Source organism: Pseudophryne corroboree, chromosome 2 (genome assembly GCF_028390025.1).
Source record: "Pseudophryne corroboree isolate aPseCor3 chromosome 2, aPseCor3.hap2, whole genome shotgun sequence".
NCBI classification, from domain to species: Eukaryota; Metazoa; Chordata; class Amphibia; order Anura; family Myobatrachidae; genus Pseudophryne; species Pseudophryne corroboree.
The window spans coordinates 238,595,003-238,610,166 of NC_086445.1; the positions used below are offsets into that span (position 1 = coordinate 238,595,003).

The 15,164-nt window shown below is 47.1% G+C and overlaps 1 protein-coding gene across 6 annotated transcripts in view; it reads left to right on the plus strand.

Moving 5' to 3' along the window:
* BAZ2A (bromodomain adjacent to zinc finger domain 2A) overlaps nt 1–15,164 on the plus strand; it is a 441,771-nt gene that overhangs the window by 207,758 nt on the left and 218,849 nt on the right. For all 6 annotated transcript variants that reach the window (XR_010211400.1, XM_063952546.1, XM_063952545.1 and 3 more), the window contains exons 6-8: nt 58–225; nt 1,181–1,241; nt 2,938–3,046. Coding sequence is in view for 5 of the 6 variants with exons in the window: in XM_063952546.1 (XP_063808616.1) it covers nt 58–225; nt 1,181–1,241; nt 2,938–3,046 (338 nt within the window). In the remaining variant the exon portion in view is untranslated. The remainder of the gene's footprint in view (nt 1–57; nt 226–1,180; nt 1,242–2,937; nt 3,047–15,164) is intronic.

A 15,164-nucleotide genomic window follows, 5' to 3' on the forward strand; every position in this document is an offset into this window, starting at 1 on the left:
GTGTCGCTGTAATAGTCAGGTGTGTTTGAATGTGCCACCCATACATTATGTTTACAGATAATCTGTCTGAGGAGGATGAAAGTCCTGAGGGAAGTCGAACAGAGGAACCCAGTATTGTATTGGAAAGCAATTTGTCAGCTGAAGTGTACACTGAAAACGTAACCCCAGTGCCCAGTGTTGCCCCTGAACCTGAAGATGAAGACCTGGAGCCTGGCGAAGTAAAGGGTAAAATTGTAGCCAGTCATGTAACTGCACATGAAATGTTAATAGACCTATAGAAAACTGTGTGTGTCCAATGGCCTAATTATTGCTGGAGGTCATAGAAATGTGTTTACAGTTCATTGTGTTTCATGTAAGTAGTGGTTCATTGTTGAATGGTGTCTTGAGAAAGAGAATGTCTCTGAGGCTGGGTGTGATTTAAGATGGAGCTGGTAAGCTTATTGGTAGGGTGTTACTGTTCCTTCAGTGTTCTGTAGTATAGGCATGCATTAAGTACAGGGATCAGTGCCCATAGGCCCTCTGTCTTCCAATGATATCATTGAAGTAAATAATTTGCATATTGTGGTATCTCCTTCTACAGGAAATCAGGGATGCTACAGGGACGATGTATCAAGTCTTCGAGAGAGAAAGCGGAGAAGTTGGCCAAAGCATAGTCCGCTTCAAGCTTGCATTTTTCTAGCTATGAGCAACTTCACTTTATCTTTCTCAGAGGCTTGATACATTTACCTCCATGTAGATGGAGATCACACTAAAATATGTAGCTTGGGACACTGGAACCGGATTACTCGTTCTTTGGTTATGGTCATGTTGACTGGTATCCTGTAAGGGCCGTTTTATCCGATTCTTTACTCCACTACTGTCATACCATTGACAGTCTGATCAGGCTTTTGAGTCTCGGGTGAATTGTTCAGTATCTTAGCTTCCTGTGTGTTCTTGTCCTTTTATAGCACTGTGCATAACATGTAATGCATACAGATGTGGGAGTCTTCAGGATTTTCTGCATTGATTAGTATTTGTCACAATCTGTGTGCTCCTAAATGTAATATTTTTCTTTTACATTTTTAACAATAATACATGGTAAACCATAGGAAGAACACTGTCATCCACCCTGCTAGTCTTGCACTACGTGACCTATTTAATTACAAATCGTAAAGCAATGACAAGTGTCTTCTTACTTCAGGTGGTCATGGTCGGAGGCGGGTAGCAACTCCAGAAGAGGTGCGTCACCCTCTCCTTCATGGGTAAGTAATATTGTTGTTTTGTGCCCCTCTTTCTCTGCTACCCTTGGTAGCCTGTTCTCCAATACAAGTTGAGTATCCCTTATCCAAAATGCTTGGTACCAGAAGTATTTTGGATATCGGATTTTTCCGTATTTTGGAATAATTGCATACCACAATGAGATATCATGGCGATGGGACCCAAATCTAAGCACAGAATACATTTATGTTTAATATACACCTTATACACACGGCCTGAAGGTAATTTTAGCCAATATTTTTAATAACTTTGTGCAGTAAACAAATTGTTTACATTCACACAATTAATTTATGTTTCATATACACCTTATACACACAGCCTGAAGGTCATTTAATATAATATTTTTAATAACTTTGTGCATTAAACAAAGTTTGTGTACATTGAGCCATCAGAAAACAAAGGTTTCACTATCTCACTCAGAAAATCCCATATTTCGGAATATTCCGATATGGGATACTCAACCTGTAGCAGGAAGCAGAATATTATGAGTGCTAGAATAAACGTTGTGTTTATACAAATCCACAATATAGTACAAAAGAGATTGGAGGTGGCACGTATTATTGATGAGCTTCACTAAGTTGCAGACATGGCTTTAGCAGAAGACATATAAGCAGATCTGCATCCTTCCCTTCCTGTCCATATTACTGATGTTACTCCAACATCTGACAAAGGAAGCGAGCGTGTACTTAATGCCCTTATGATTCCATTGTGATCCATTTACTTTGCAACCTCTTTGACCAGATTGAGGGACAGATGCTGCTGTTCCCAACTTGGGATACAGTACAGTAATTTGATATTAATAGCCAATATTGATCTTGAGCAGGCAGAACATAGCCCGAATTAATGTGAAGACTCAGATTTAAGCATGAGAGTCTAATATTCGCTGGTTAGAGAGAAAAAATGTAATGGAATAATACATTTTTCAGGAGGCTGAATTAGAGTAAACAGATTTACAGAATAAGATGTCACTCCAGTATTATTACTGTGGCAGTGTAGAATGTGCCCCAATCCTTCTTGATAAACACCAGTGCAGCTGAATAGTATTATATTGACAATCCCAGTGAAGGTAGTGATAATTCAAAGGTTCCTTGTTCTCATGAACTACTACAATTAGCAATTAGTGGAAGCAGAGATAGAGCTAGATATCCTTGACACGTTTCAGAGTCTTGAAGTTGCATGGCCCTTTCTTCAGAAGGTCTACACAGCTAATCTGGCTTTCATTGGTCAATTTTGTATACTTGTTTAAGGTTGTATAAGGCATGCAGGTTGCTCATATTTGTAGAGTGTGTCCAATGACATTGTGGTGGTCCTGTAATACCAAGTTGATCTATCTGTCTGACAATTGGCCTCTACGCTACCTTAAGGCCAACCTTCTTTAACAAAGTCTTTTATTGGGAGGTACTGGTGAACCTGCCTTTTAAAAGCATGGCTTGAAGTCATGATCTTTTATAGAATGGGAAACGTACTCACCATTTGGGTTCTCCTGTATTAACTTTTTGTATCGTCCATCTGTAAACCAGGTTTTATCTGTATGACAGAATATATACGGTTAAAGACTGAAATTATTGGATCAAAACAAAAAAACTGTTCTATTTTGAATTAATGAGATTTAAATATTACATAGTATGTAGCAATAAATGTCTCATTGGAGTCTTGCATTTTGGGACTTTCTTTATATAGGTGGAAACGAGAAGTACGGATAAAGAAAGGTAACCACCGCTGGCAAGGGGAGACCTGGTACTATGCTCCTTGTGGGAAAAGAATGAAACAGTTTCCTGAGGTCATCAAGGTAATCCAGCATAGTTTCTACGTTTTGTGCTACTGTCTTCGTATAAACATTGTTAACTTTCTGCCTTGATGAAAGGTCAGCTTTTACATTTTGCTCTAATAAACTACGAGGGCAATAGTTGGTCTTATTCTGGGTGGACAGTATTTAAAGGGAAATTCCTCTTTTGAATTATCCCCTTATTTTGATGTTCATCACCATGTGAGTTGTCTGGGAGCAGATAGGTCCTGTGAGCTCGCAGAGCAGTCCTCTTCACCATGTGGATTATCTGGGAGCAGATAGGCCCTGTGAGCCTGCAGAGCAGGAGAGCATCCATACCGCTTCACCATGTGGATTATCTGGGAGCAGATAGGTCCTGTGAGCTCGCAGAGCAGTATTCTTCACCATGTGGATTATCTGAGCATCCAGTCCTCTTCACCATGTGGATTATCTGGGAGCAGATAGGTCCTGTGAGCTCGCAGAGCAGTCCTCTTCACCATGTGGATTATCTGGGAGCAGATAGGCCCTGTGAGCCTGCAGAGCAGGAGAGCATCCATTCCGCTTCACCATGTGGATTATCTGGGAGCAGATAGGTCCTGTGAGCTCGCAGAGCAGTCTTCTTCACCATGTGGATTATCTGAGCATCCAGTCCTCTTCACCATGTGGATTATCTGGGAGCAGATAGGTCCTGTGAGCTCGCAGAGAAGTCCTCTTCACCATGTGGATTATCTGGGAGCAGATGTTCTATTAGCTGCTGCATGTGAGTGGGTGGGAGATAGTTGACAATTAAATCAATGTTGCTCAGACGTCTATAGCACCATTATTGTTGTGCTTTAGCATGAATGCAAATTATAACCGATTTTTGAGGAATTTCTATTTATTAATGAACTGTAAGTGGGCAACAGTTCCACCATATTGGAGTTAAAGTTAATTATTGACCACTGTGCAGATTTACATGCATCTGTACCATGGCACAGTCTCTATACACTCGTACATTTACACTGGTAACAGCCTGTCCCTTGTGCATCTGATTGCAAGCATAACTTCCCATTAGCGCAACTCTGCATAGCCCTCATTTTCGTCCGCATACTACTTGAATCATTTTAACCTATTTGTGAATGCCATTAGCATCCCGTTACGCCGAGGGTGGTAATGGGACTTTCACAAACAGACTAGGGGGGTAATTCAGACCTGTTCGTGGCAGCAAATTTGTTAGCAGTTGGGCAAAACCATGTGCACTGCAGGGGGTGCAGATATAACATATGCAGGAAGAGTTAGATTTGGGTGGGGTGTGTTCAAACTGAACTCAAAATGCAGTGTAAAAATAAAGCAGCCAGTATTCACCCTGCACAGAGACAATATAACCCACCCAAATCTAACTCTCTCTGCACATGTTACATCTGCCACACTTGCAGTGCACATGGTTTTGCCCAACTGCTAACAAATTTGCTGCTACGATCAGGTCTGAATTACCCCCTGAGTTGTATAACACTCTGAATCCCTCTTGTTGCATACTCTTGTCTCCTGAGCATGCGCAGTGTGAAGCGTGCAAGGCCCGTTCTCTAACCTAAATCTAAAGATTAGATCTGGTAACACCATTTTCTCTGACGTCCTAGTGGATGCTGGGAACTCCGTAAGGACCATGGGGGAATAGCGGCTCCGCAGGAGACAGGGCACATCTAAAGAAAGCTTTAGGATCACCTGGTGTGCACTGGCTCCTCCCCCTATGACCCTCCTCCAAGCCTCAGTTAGATTTTCTGTGCCCGACGAGAAGGGTGCACACTAGGGGCTCTCCTGAGCTCTTTGTGAAAGTTTTAGTTTAGGTTTATTATTTTCAGTGAGACCTGCTGGCAACAGGCTCACTGCATCGAGGGACTAAGGGGAGAAGAAGCGAACTCACCTGCGTGCAGAGTGGATTGGGCTTCTTAGGCTACTGGACATTAGCTCCAGAGGGACGATCACAGGTTCAGCCTGGATGGGTCACCGGAGCCGCGCCGCCGGCCCCCTTACAGAGCCAGAAGAGCGAAGAGGTCCGGAAAAATCGGCGGCAGAAGACTTTCCTGTCTTCAGATAAAGGTAGGCGCACAGCACCGCAGCTGTGCGCCATTGCTCTCAGCACACTTCACACTCCGGTCACTGAGGGTGCAGGGCGCTGGGGGGGGCAGCGCCCTGAGACGCAATAAATCGATAGAAAACCTTTTATGGCTAAAATAAATGCATCACATATAACTCCTGGGCTATATGGATGCATTTAACCCCTGCCAAAACATACAAGAAAACGGATGATAAGGACGCCGAGAAAGGGGCGGAGCCTATCTCCTCAGCACACTGGCGCCATTTTCCCTCACAGCTCAGTTGGAGGGAAGCTCCCTGGCTCTCCCCTGCAGTCACTACACTACAGAAAGGGGTTAAAAAAGAGAGGGGGGCACAAATTAGGCGCAGTATAAACAATACAGCAGCTATAAAGGGAAAAACACTTATATAAGGTTATCCCTGTATATATATAGCGCTCTGGTGTGTGCTGGCAAACTCTCCCTCTGTCTCCCCAAAGGGCTAGTGGGGTCCTGTCCTCTATCAGAGCATTCCCTGTGTGTGTGCTGTGTGTCGGTACGTTTGTGTCGACATGTATGAGGAGAAAAATGATGAGGAGACGGAGTAGAGTGTCTGTAATAGTGTTGTCACCCCCTGGGGGGTCGACACCTGAGTGGATGTACTGTTGAAATTGCGTGACAGTGTCAGCTTTGTATAAAAGACAGTGGTTGACATGAGACAGCCGGCTACTCAGCTTGTTCATGTCCAGACGTCTCATAGAGGGGCTCTAAAGCGCCCGTTACCTCAGATACAGACGCCGACACGGATACTGACTCCTGTGTCGACGGTGAAGAGACAACCGTGATTTCCAATAGGGCCACACATTGCATGATTGAGGCAATGGAAAAAGTTTACACTCTTCTGATAATATAAATACCACCAAAAAAAGGGGTATTATGTTTGGTGAGGAAAAACTTCCTGTAGTTTTCCTGAATCTGAGAAATAAAATGAGGTGTGTGATGATGCGTGGGTTTCCCCCCGATAACAATTGATAATTTCTAAAAAGTTATTGGCAGTATACCTTTTCCCGCCAGAGGTTAGGGTGCGTTGGGAAACACCCCCTAGGGGGGATAAGGCGCTCACACGCTTGTAAGAACAAGGGCTCTTCCCTCTCTGGAGATGGCCGCCCTTAGGGATCCTGCTGATAGAAAGCAGGAGGGTATCCTAAAATGTATTTACACACATACTGGTGTTATACTGCGACCAGCAATCGCCTCAGCCTGGATGTGCAGTGCTGGGTTGGCGTGGTCGGATTCCCTGACTGGAAATTTGATATCCTAGATAAGGACAGTATATTATTGCCTATAGAGCAATTAAAAGATGCATTTCTATATATGCATGATGCACAGCGGAATATTTGCCGACTGGCATCAAGTATAAGTGCGTTGTCCAATTATACCAGTAAAGTGGTCAGGTGATGCGGATTCCAAACGGCATTTGGAAGTATTGCCTTAACAAAAAAGGGGATGTACCCCAGGTCGCCTCTCAAAATAAGACGCCGTATTATCAGGCGCAGTCCTGGTTGGCAAGCGGACAAAAGGGTTCCTCTTTTCTGCTCGTGACAGAGGGAGAGGAAAATGGCTGCAGAGATCAGCCAGTTCCAAGGAACAGAAACTCTTTTCCGCCTCTGCCAAGCCCTCAGTATGACGCTAGGGCTTTACAAGTTCAGGCACGGTGGGGTCCCGTTCTCAATGAATTTCAGTGCGCAGTGGGCTCACTCGCAAGTAGACCCCTGGATCCTTCAGGTAATATTTCAGGGGTACAAATTGGAATTCGAGACGTATCCCCCTCGCCGTTTCCAAAGGTCTGTTTTACCGACGTCTCCCGCTGACAGGGAGGCAGTTTTGGAAACCATTCACAAGCTGTATTCCCAGCAGGTGATAATCAAGATACCCCTCCTGCAACAGGGAACGGGGTATTATTCCACACTATTGTGGTACCGAAGCCAGACGGCTCGGTGAGACCGATTTTAAAATCTAAAATCTTTGAACACTTGCATACAGAGGTATAAATTCAAAATTGAGTCACTCAGAGCAGTGATTGCAAACCTGGAAGAAGGGGACTACATGATGTCTCGGGACATCAAGGATGCTTACCTTCATGTCAAAATTTACCCTTCTCACCAAGGGTATTTCAGGTTATGGTACAGAACTGTCACTATCAGTTCGGACGCTGCCGTAGGGATGGTCCACGGCACCCCGGGTCTTTACCAAGGTAATGGCTGAAATGAAATCCCTTCGAAGGAAGGAAATTTTAGTTATCCTTTACTTGGACGATTCCCTGATAAGGGTAAGATCCAGGGAACACTTGGAAGTCGGTGTAGCACTATCTCAGGTAGTGTTGCGGCAGCACGATTGGATTCTCAATATTCCAAAATCGCAGCTGGTTCCGACGACTTGTCTTCTGTTCCTAGGGATGATCCTGGACACAGTCCAGAAAGAAGGTGTTTCTCCCGGAGGAGAAAGCCAGGGAGTTATCCGAGCTAGTCAGGAACCTCCTAAAACCGAACCAAGTCTCAGTGCATCAATGCACAAGGGTTCTGGGTAAAAATGGTGGCTTCCTACGAAGCAATCCCATTCGGCAGATTCCACGCAAGACTTTCCAGTGGAACCTACTGGACAAATGGTCCGGGTCGCATCTTCAGATGCTTCAGTGGATAACCCTGTCACCGGGGACAAGGGTATCCCTCCTGTGGTGGTTGCAGAGTGCTCATCTTCTAGAGGGCCGCAGATTCGGCATTCGGGACTGGGTCCTGGTGGCCACGGATGCCAGCCTGCGAGGCTGGGGAGCAGTCACACAGGGAAGGAATTTCCAGGGCTTATGGTCAAGCCTGGAGACATCTCTTCATATAAACATTCTGGAACTAAGGGCCATTTACAATGCCCTAAGTCAAGCGAAACCCCTGCTTCAGGGTCAGGCGGTATTGATCCAATCGGACAACATCACGTCAGTCGCCCACGTAAACAGACAGGGCGGCACGGGAAGCAGGGGGGCAATGGCAGAAGCTGCAAGGATTCTTCGCTGGGCGGAAGATCATGTGATAGCACTGTCAGCAGTGTTCATTCCGGGAGTGGACAACTGGGAAGCAGACTTCCTCAGCAGACACGATCTACACCCGGGAGAGTGGGGACTTCATCCAGAAGTCTTCCACATGATTGTGAACCGTTGGGAAAAACCAAAGGTGGATATGATGGCGTCCCGCCTCAACAAAAAACTGGACAGGTATTGCACCAGGTCAAGAGACCCTCAGGCAATAGCTGTGGACGCTCTGGTAACACCGTGGGTGTTCCAGTCAGTGTATGTGTTCCCTCCTCTGCCTCTCATACCAAAAGTACTGAGAATTATACGGCAAAGGGGAGTAAGAACGATACTCGTGGCTCCGGATTGGCCAAGAAGAACTTGGTATCCGGAACTTCAAGAGATGCTCACGGACGAACCGTGGCCTCTACCTCTAAGAAAGGACCTGCTCCAGCAGGGGCCTTGTTTGTTCCAAGACTTACCGCGGCTGCGTTTGACGGCTTGGTGGTTGAACGCCGGATCCTGAAGGAAAAAGGCATTCCAGATGAAGTCATCCCTACCCTGGTCAAGGCCAGGAAGGACGTAACCGAAAAACATTATCACCGCATTTGGCGAAAATAAAAATATGTTGCGTGGTGGGAGGCCAAGAAGGCCCCTACAGAGGAATTTCAACTGGGTCGTTTCCTCCATTTCCTGCAAACAGGACTGTCTATGGGCCTAAAATTAGGGTCCATTAAGGTTCAATTTTCGGCCCTGTCGATTTTCTTCCAAAAGGAACTGGCTTCAGTGCCTGAAGTTCAGACATTTGTAAAAGGGGTACTGCATATACAGCCTCCTTTTGTGCCTCCAGTGGCACCTTGGGATCTCAATGTTGTGTTGAGTTTCCTAAAGTCACATTGGTTTGAACCACTCACCACTGTGGACTTAAAATATCTCACATGGAAGGTGACGATGCTGTTAGCCCTGGCTTCAGCCAGGCGTGTGTCAGAATTGGCGGCTTTATCATATAAAAGCCCTTATTTAATATTTCATTCTGACAGGGCAGAATTGAGGACTTGTCCTCAATTTCTACCTAGGGTGGTTTCTGCATTTCACATGAAGCAACCTATTGTGGTACCTGCGGCTACTAAGGACTTGGAGGATTCCAAGTTGCTTGACGTGGTCAGGGCCCTGTAAATATATGTTTTCCAGGACGGCTGGAGTCAGAAAATCTGACTCGCTGTTTATCCTGTATGCACCCAACAAACTGGGTGCTCCTGCTTCTAAGCAGACGATTGCTCGTTGGATTTGTAGTACAATTCAGCTTGCACATTCTGTGGCAGGCCTGCCACAGCCAAAAATCTTAAAATGCCCACTCCACAAGGAAGGTGGGCTCATCTTGGGCAGCTGCCCGAGGGGTCTCGGCTTTACAACTTTGCCGAGCAGTTACTTGGTCAGGAGCAAATACGTTTGTAAAATTCTACAAATTTGATACCCTGGCTGAGGAGGACCTGGAGTTCTCTCATTCGGTGCTGCAGAGTCATCCGCACTCTCCCGCCCGTTTGGGAGCTTTGGTATAATCCCCATGGTCCTTACGGAGTTCCCAGCATCCACTAGGACGTCAGAGAAAATAAGAATTTACTTACCGATAATTCTATTTCTCGTAGTCCGTAGTGGATGCTGGGCGCCCATCCCAAGTGCGGATTGTCTGCAATACTGGTACATAATTATTGTTACCAAAAAATTCGGGTTATTGTTGTAGTGAGCCATCTTTTATAGAGGCTTCTCTATTATCATGCTGTTAACTGGGTTCAGATCACAAGTTGTACAGTGTGATTGGTGTGGCTGGTATGAGTCTTACCCGGGATTCAAAATCCTTCCTTATTGTGTACGCTCGTCCGGGCACAGTATCCTAACTGAGGCTTGGAGGAGGGTCATAGGGGGAGGAGCCAGTGCACACCAGGTGATCCTAAAGCTTTCTTTAGATGTGCCCTGTCTCCTGCGGAGCCGCTATTCCCCCATGGTCCTTACGGAGTTCCCAGCATCCACTACGGACTACGAGAAATAGAATTATCGGTAAGTAAATTCTTATTTTCTATTACGTCCTAGAGGATGCTGGGGACTCCGGAAGGACCATGGGGTATAGACGGGCTCCGCAGGAGATAGGGCACCTAAAAAGAACTTTGACTATGGGTGTGCACTGGCTCCTCCCTCTATGCCCCTCCCCCAGACCTCGGTTAGATCTTGTGCCCAGAGGAGAATGGGTGCACTGCAGAGAGCTCTCCAGAGTTTTCTGTGGAAAAGGAATTTTGTTAGGTTTTTTATTTTCAGGGAGTCCTGTTGGCAACAGGCTCCCTGCATCATGGGACCGAGGAGAGAGAAGCAGAGCTGGCTTGTCAAGTTGGGCACTGCTTCTAAGGCTACTGGACACCATTAGCTCCAGAGGGAGTCGGAACACAGGTCTCACCTGGGGTTCGTCCCGGAGCCGCGCCGCCGTCCTCCTCACAGATGCCGAAGATAGAAGCCGTATAGAGAAGGCAGAAGACATCAGATCTTCATGAGGTAAGGTGCGCAGCGGTAAGCTGTGCGCCATTGCTCCCAGTCACACACACACAGAGCAGCACTGATTGGTGCAGGGCGCAGGGGGGCGCGCCCTGGGCAGCAATAAACCTCACATTTTGGCACAAATACATTTGGATTAGACTGCGGAGGCAGTAAATCTATGATCCCCCCGCCATTTTATTGAAAAATCACCGGGACCGAAGCCCGCCGTCGGGTGGGCGGGGCTTGATCCTCAGCACTAACCAGCGCCATTTTCTCCACAGAAGCTGCATGAGAAAAACGCTGGCTCCCTGGTCTCTCCCCTGCTGAACTCACAGGCTGGAAAAAAGAGGAGGGGGGCACATTAGCGACGCAGTGAGTGGGAATTGGCATAATATATATAAAAAAGCGCTATCTGGACATATTTTTTCCAGTGTTTTTAAGCGCTGGTGTGTGCTGGCATACTCTTTCTCTGTCTCTCCTTAGGACCTGGTTGGGGTTTTGTCCCCTTATAGGTTAATCCCTGTGTGTGTGGGGTGTCGGTACGTGTGTGTCGACATGTCTGAGGCGGAAGGCTTCTCCAAGGAGGAGGTGGAGCAAATGAGTAGTGCGTCCCCGTCGGTTGTGCCGACTCCAGATTGGATGGACATGTGGCATATGTTGAATGCAAGTGTGGCATCTTTACATAAAAGGCTTGATAAGGCTGATATAGGGGGGACATCAGGGGGTCAATCCTCAGATTGGACCGACTCACAGGGCCCGTCGGGGGTCTCAAAGCGTCCCTTAACACAAGACACTACTACCGACACGGATTCTGATTCCAGTGTCGACTATGACGAAGTAAAATTGCACCCTAGGGTGACTAAAACCATTCAGTGTATGAGTGTGGCAATAAGGGTTGTGTTGCATATTGTGGATGAACCCTCAGTCCCTGACACAAGGGTACACATGTTTAAGGAAAAGAAACAGATTATTAACTTTCACACATCTCATGAATTAAATGAATTCTTTGGAAAAGCTTGGGAGACTCCGGATAAGAGACCGCAGATCCCAAAAAGAATTTATATGGCATACCCTTTCCCTAAGCAGGACAGGGAGATTTGGGAATCATCCCCCACTGTGGACAAGGCCCTGACGCGCTTGTCCAAGAAAGTGGCGCTACCGTCTCCTGACACAGCGGCCCTTAAGGACCCTGCAGATCGCAGGCAAGAAACTACCTTAAAGTGTATTTATTCTCATACGGGTGCTGTGCTAAGACCGTCAATTGCGTCGGCATGGGTGTGTAGCGCAATTGCAGCTTGGACAGATGAGCTGACAGATCAATTTGATAATATGGATAAGGATACTATATTCCTAACTCTAGCCCATATTAAAGACGCAGTCTTATTTATGAGGGATGCTCAAAGGGACATTGGATTGCTAGCTTCTAGGGCCAATGCCATGTCTGTCTCAGCGAGAAGATCCATATGGACTCGCCAATGGACGGGTGATGCGGATTCCAAGAAACATATGGAAGTACTACCCTATAAGGGTGATGTATTGTTTGGGGATGGGCTGACGGACCTGGTTTCCACAGCTACAGCAGGTAAATCAAATTTTTTACCATATATTCCCCAACAGCAAAAGAAAGTAACACCCTATCAGATGCAGTCCTTTCGGTCGCACAAGTCCAAAAGAGGTCGGGGATCCTCTTTCCTCGCCAGAGGTAAGGGCAGAGGCAAGAGAGCACCTGCTTCGGCAGGTGCCCAGGAACAAAAGTCCTCCCCGGCTGCTCCAAAACCCACAGCATGACGCTGGGGCTCCCCTGAGGGCCTGGGTCAGTTCGGACCTGAATCCCTGGGTGTTGGAAATAGTTTCCCAGGGTTACAAATTGGAATTCGAGGAGGTGCCCCCGCACCGATTTTTCAAATCGGCCCTACCAGCTTCCACATCGGAAAGGGATGTAGTGTTAGCTGCAATTCAAACGCTGTGTATACAGCAAGTGATAATCAAGGTTCCCCTGCACCAGCAGGGAAGAGGTTACTACTCAACCCTCTTTGTGGTCCCGAAACCGGACGGTTCGGTCAGACCTGTTTTGAATCTGAAATCCCTAAACCTGTACATAAAAAGATTCAAATTCAAAATGGAATCTCTCAGAGCGATAATAGCCAACATGGAGGAGGGGGAGTTTATGGTGTCTCTGGACATAAAGGAGGCGTACCTTCATGTCCCCATATATGCCCCCCATCAGGAATACCTGAGATTCGCTGTACAGGATTGTCATTACCAATTTCAGACGTTGCCGTTTGGACTCTCCACGGCCCCGAGGATTTTCACCAAGATAATGGCGGAAATGAGGGTGGTCCTGCGCAAGCATGGAGTCACAATTATCCCATACTTGGACGATCTCCTGATAAAAGCGAGATCAAGGGAGAAATTGCTGAGCAGTGTGGCGCTCTCTCTGAGAGTGCTCCAGCACCACGGTTGGATTCTAAATCTACCGAAGTCACAGTTGATTCCGACAACTCAACTACCGTTCCTAGGTATGATACTAAATACGGAACAAATGAAGGTCTTCCTCCCAATAGAGAAAGCCCAAGACATCCAGAACATGGTCAGAGACCTGCTAAAACCGAAAAGGGTGTCAGTTCACCAATGCACTCGAGTTCTGGGGAAAATGTTGGCGGCCTACGAGGCCATTCCCTTCGGAAGGTTCCATGCAAGGACTTTTCAATGGGACCTTCTGGACAAGTGGTCCCGGTCCCATCTGCACTTACATCGGAAAATAACTCTGTCCCCAGGGACCAGAGTGTCCCTCCTGTGGTGGTCGCAGGTTCGGAATTCAGGATTGGATCCTGGTTACCACGGACGCGAGCCTCCGAGGATGGGGAGCGGTCACACGGAAAAAAATTTCAGGGTCTTTGGTCAGACCAGGAGTCCTGTCTACACATCAATGTGTTGGAACTCAGGGCCATTTACAACGGCCTTCGACAAGCGGAGAGTTTTCTTCGAAACCTACCTGTTCTGATTCAATCAGACAATGTCACAGCAGTGGCTCATGTGAACCGCCAAGGCGGGACAAGAAGCAGAGTCGCGATGGTGGAAGCCACAAGGATCCTTCGCTGGGCGGAAAATCATGTAAGCGCTCTGTCGGCTGTCTTCATTCCGGGAGTGGACAACTGGGAAGCAGACTTCCTCAGCAGACACGATCTCCATCCAGGAGAGTGGGGACTTCATCAAGAAGTCTTTGCAGACGTAACACGTCTTTGGGGAACTCCTCAAATAGACATGATGGCGTCACGCCTCAACAAAAAACTTCGGAGGTATTGCGCCAGGTCTCGGGACCCTCAGGCAGTAGCAGTAGACGCTCTGGTAACACCGTGGGTGTTCAAATTGGTCTACGTGTTTCCTCCTCTTCCTCTCATCACGAAAGTGTTGAGGATCATAAGACGAAGAGTACAGACGATACTCGTTGTCCCAGACTGGCCTCGAAGGGCCTGGTACTCAGATCTACAAGAGATGCTCACAGGAGATCCCTGGCCTCTTCCTCTGAGGGAAGACCTGTTGCAGCAGGGGCCCTGTGTATTTCAAGACTTACCGCGGTTACGTTTGACAACATGGCGGTTGAACGCCGAATCCTAGCGAAAAAGGGGATTCCGGAAGAGGTCATCCCTACTTTAATAAAGGCTAGGAAGGAGGTGACGGTAAAACATTATCACCGTATCTGGCGAAAGTATGTGTCTTGGTGTGAGACCAAGAATGCACCTACGGAAGATTTTCATCTGGGTCGTCTTCTCCACTTCCTACAGACAGGAGTGGATATGGGCCTGAAATTAGGCTCTGTTAAGGTACAGATTTCGGCCCTCTCGATTTTCTTTCAGAAGGAATTGGCTTCTCTTCCAGAAGTCCATACGTTTGTAAAGGGAGTGCTGCACATCCAGCCCCTTTTGTGCCTCCAGTGGCACCATGGGACCTGAACGTGGTGTTGCAGTTCCTAAAATCACACTGGTTTGAACCGCTTAACAAGGTTGAGTTGAAATTTCTTACCTGGAAGGTGGTCATGTTGTTGGCCTTAGCATCAGCAAGGCGAGTGTCAGAATTGGCGGCTTTGTCACACAAGAGCCCCTACTTGATTTTTTTATGTGGATCGAGCTGAATTGAGGACACGTCCGCAATTTTTGCCTAAAGTGGTTTCTTCGTTCCATATGAATCAACCTATTGTGGTGCCTGTGGCTACAAGTGACCTTTAGGATTCCAGATCCCTGGACGTAGTCAGGGCCTTAAAAATGTATGTAGCCAGGACGGCTAGAATTAGGAAAACAGAGGCTCTGTTTGTCCTGTATGTGGCCAATAAGATTGGCGCTCCTGCTTCGAAGCAGACTATTGCTCACTGGATCTGTAATACGATTCAGCAGGCTCACTCTACGGCTGGATTGCCGGTACCAAATTCGGTTAAGGCCCATTCCACTAGGAAGGTGGGCTCTTCTTGGGTGGCTGCCCGAGGCGTCTCGGCATTACAACTTTGCCGAGCGGC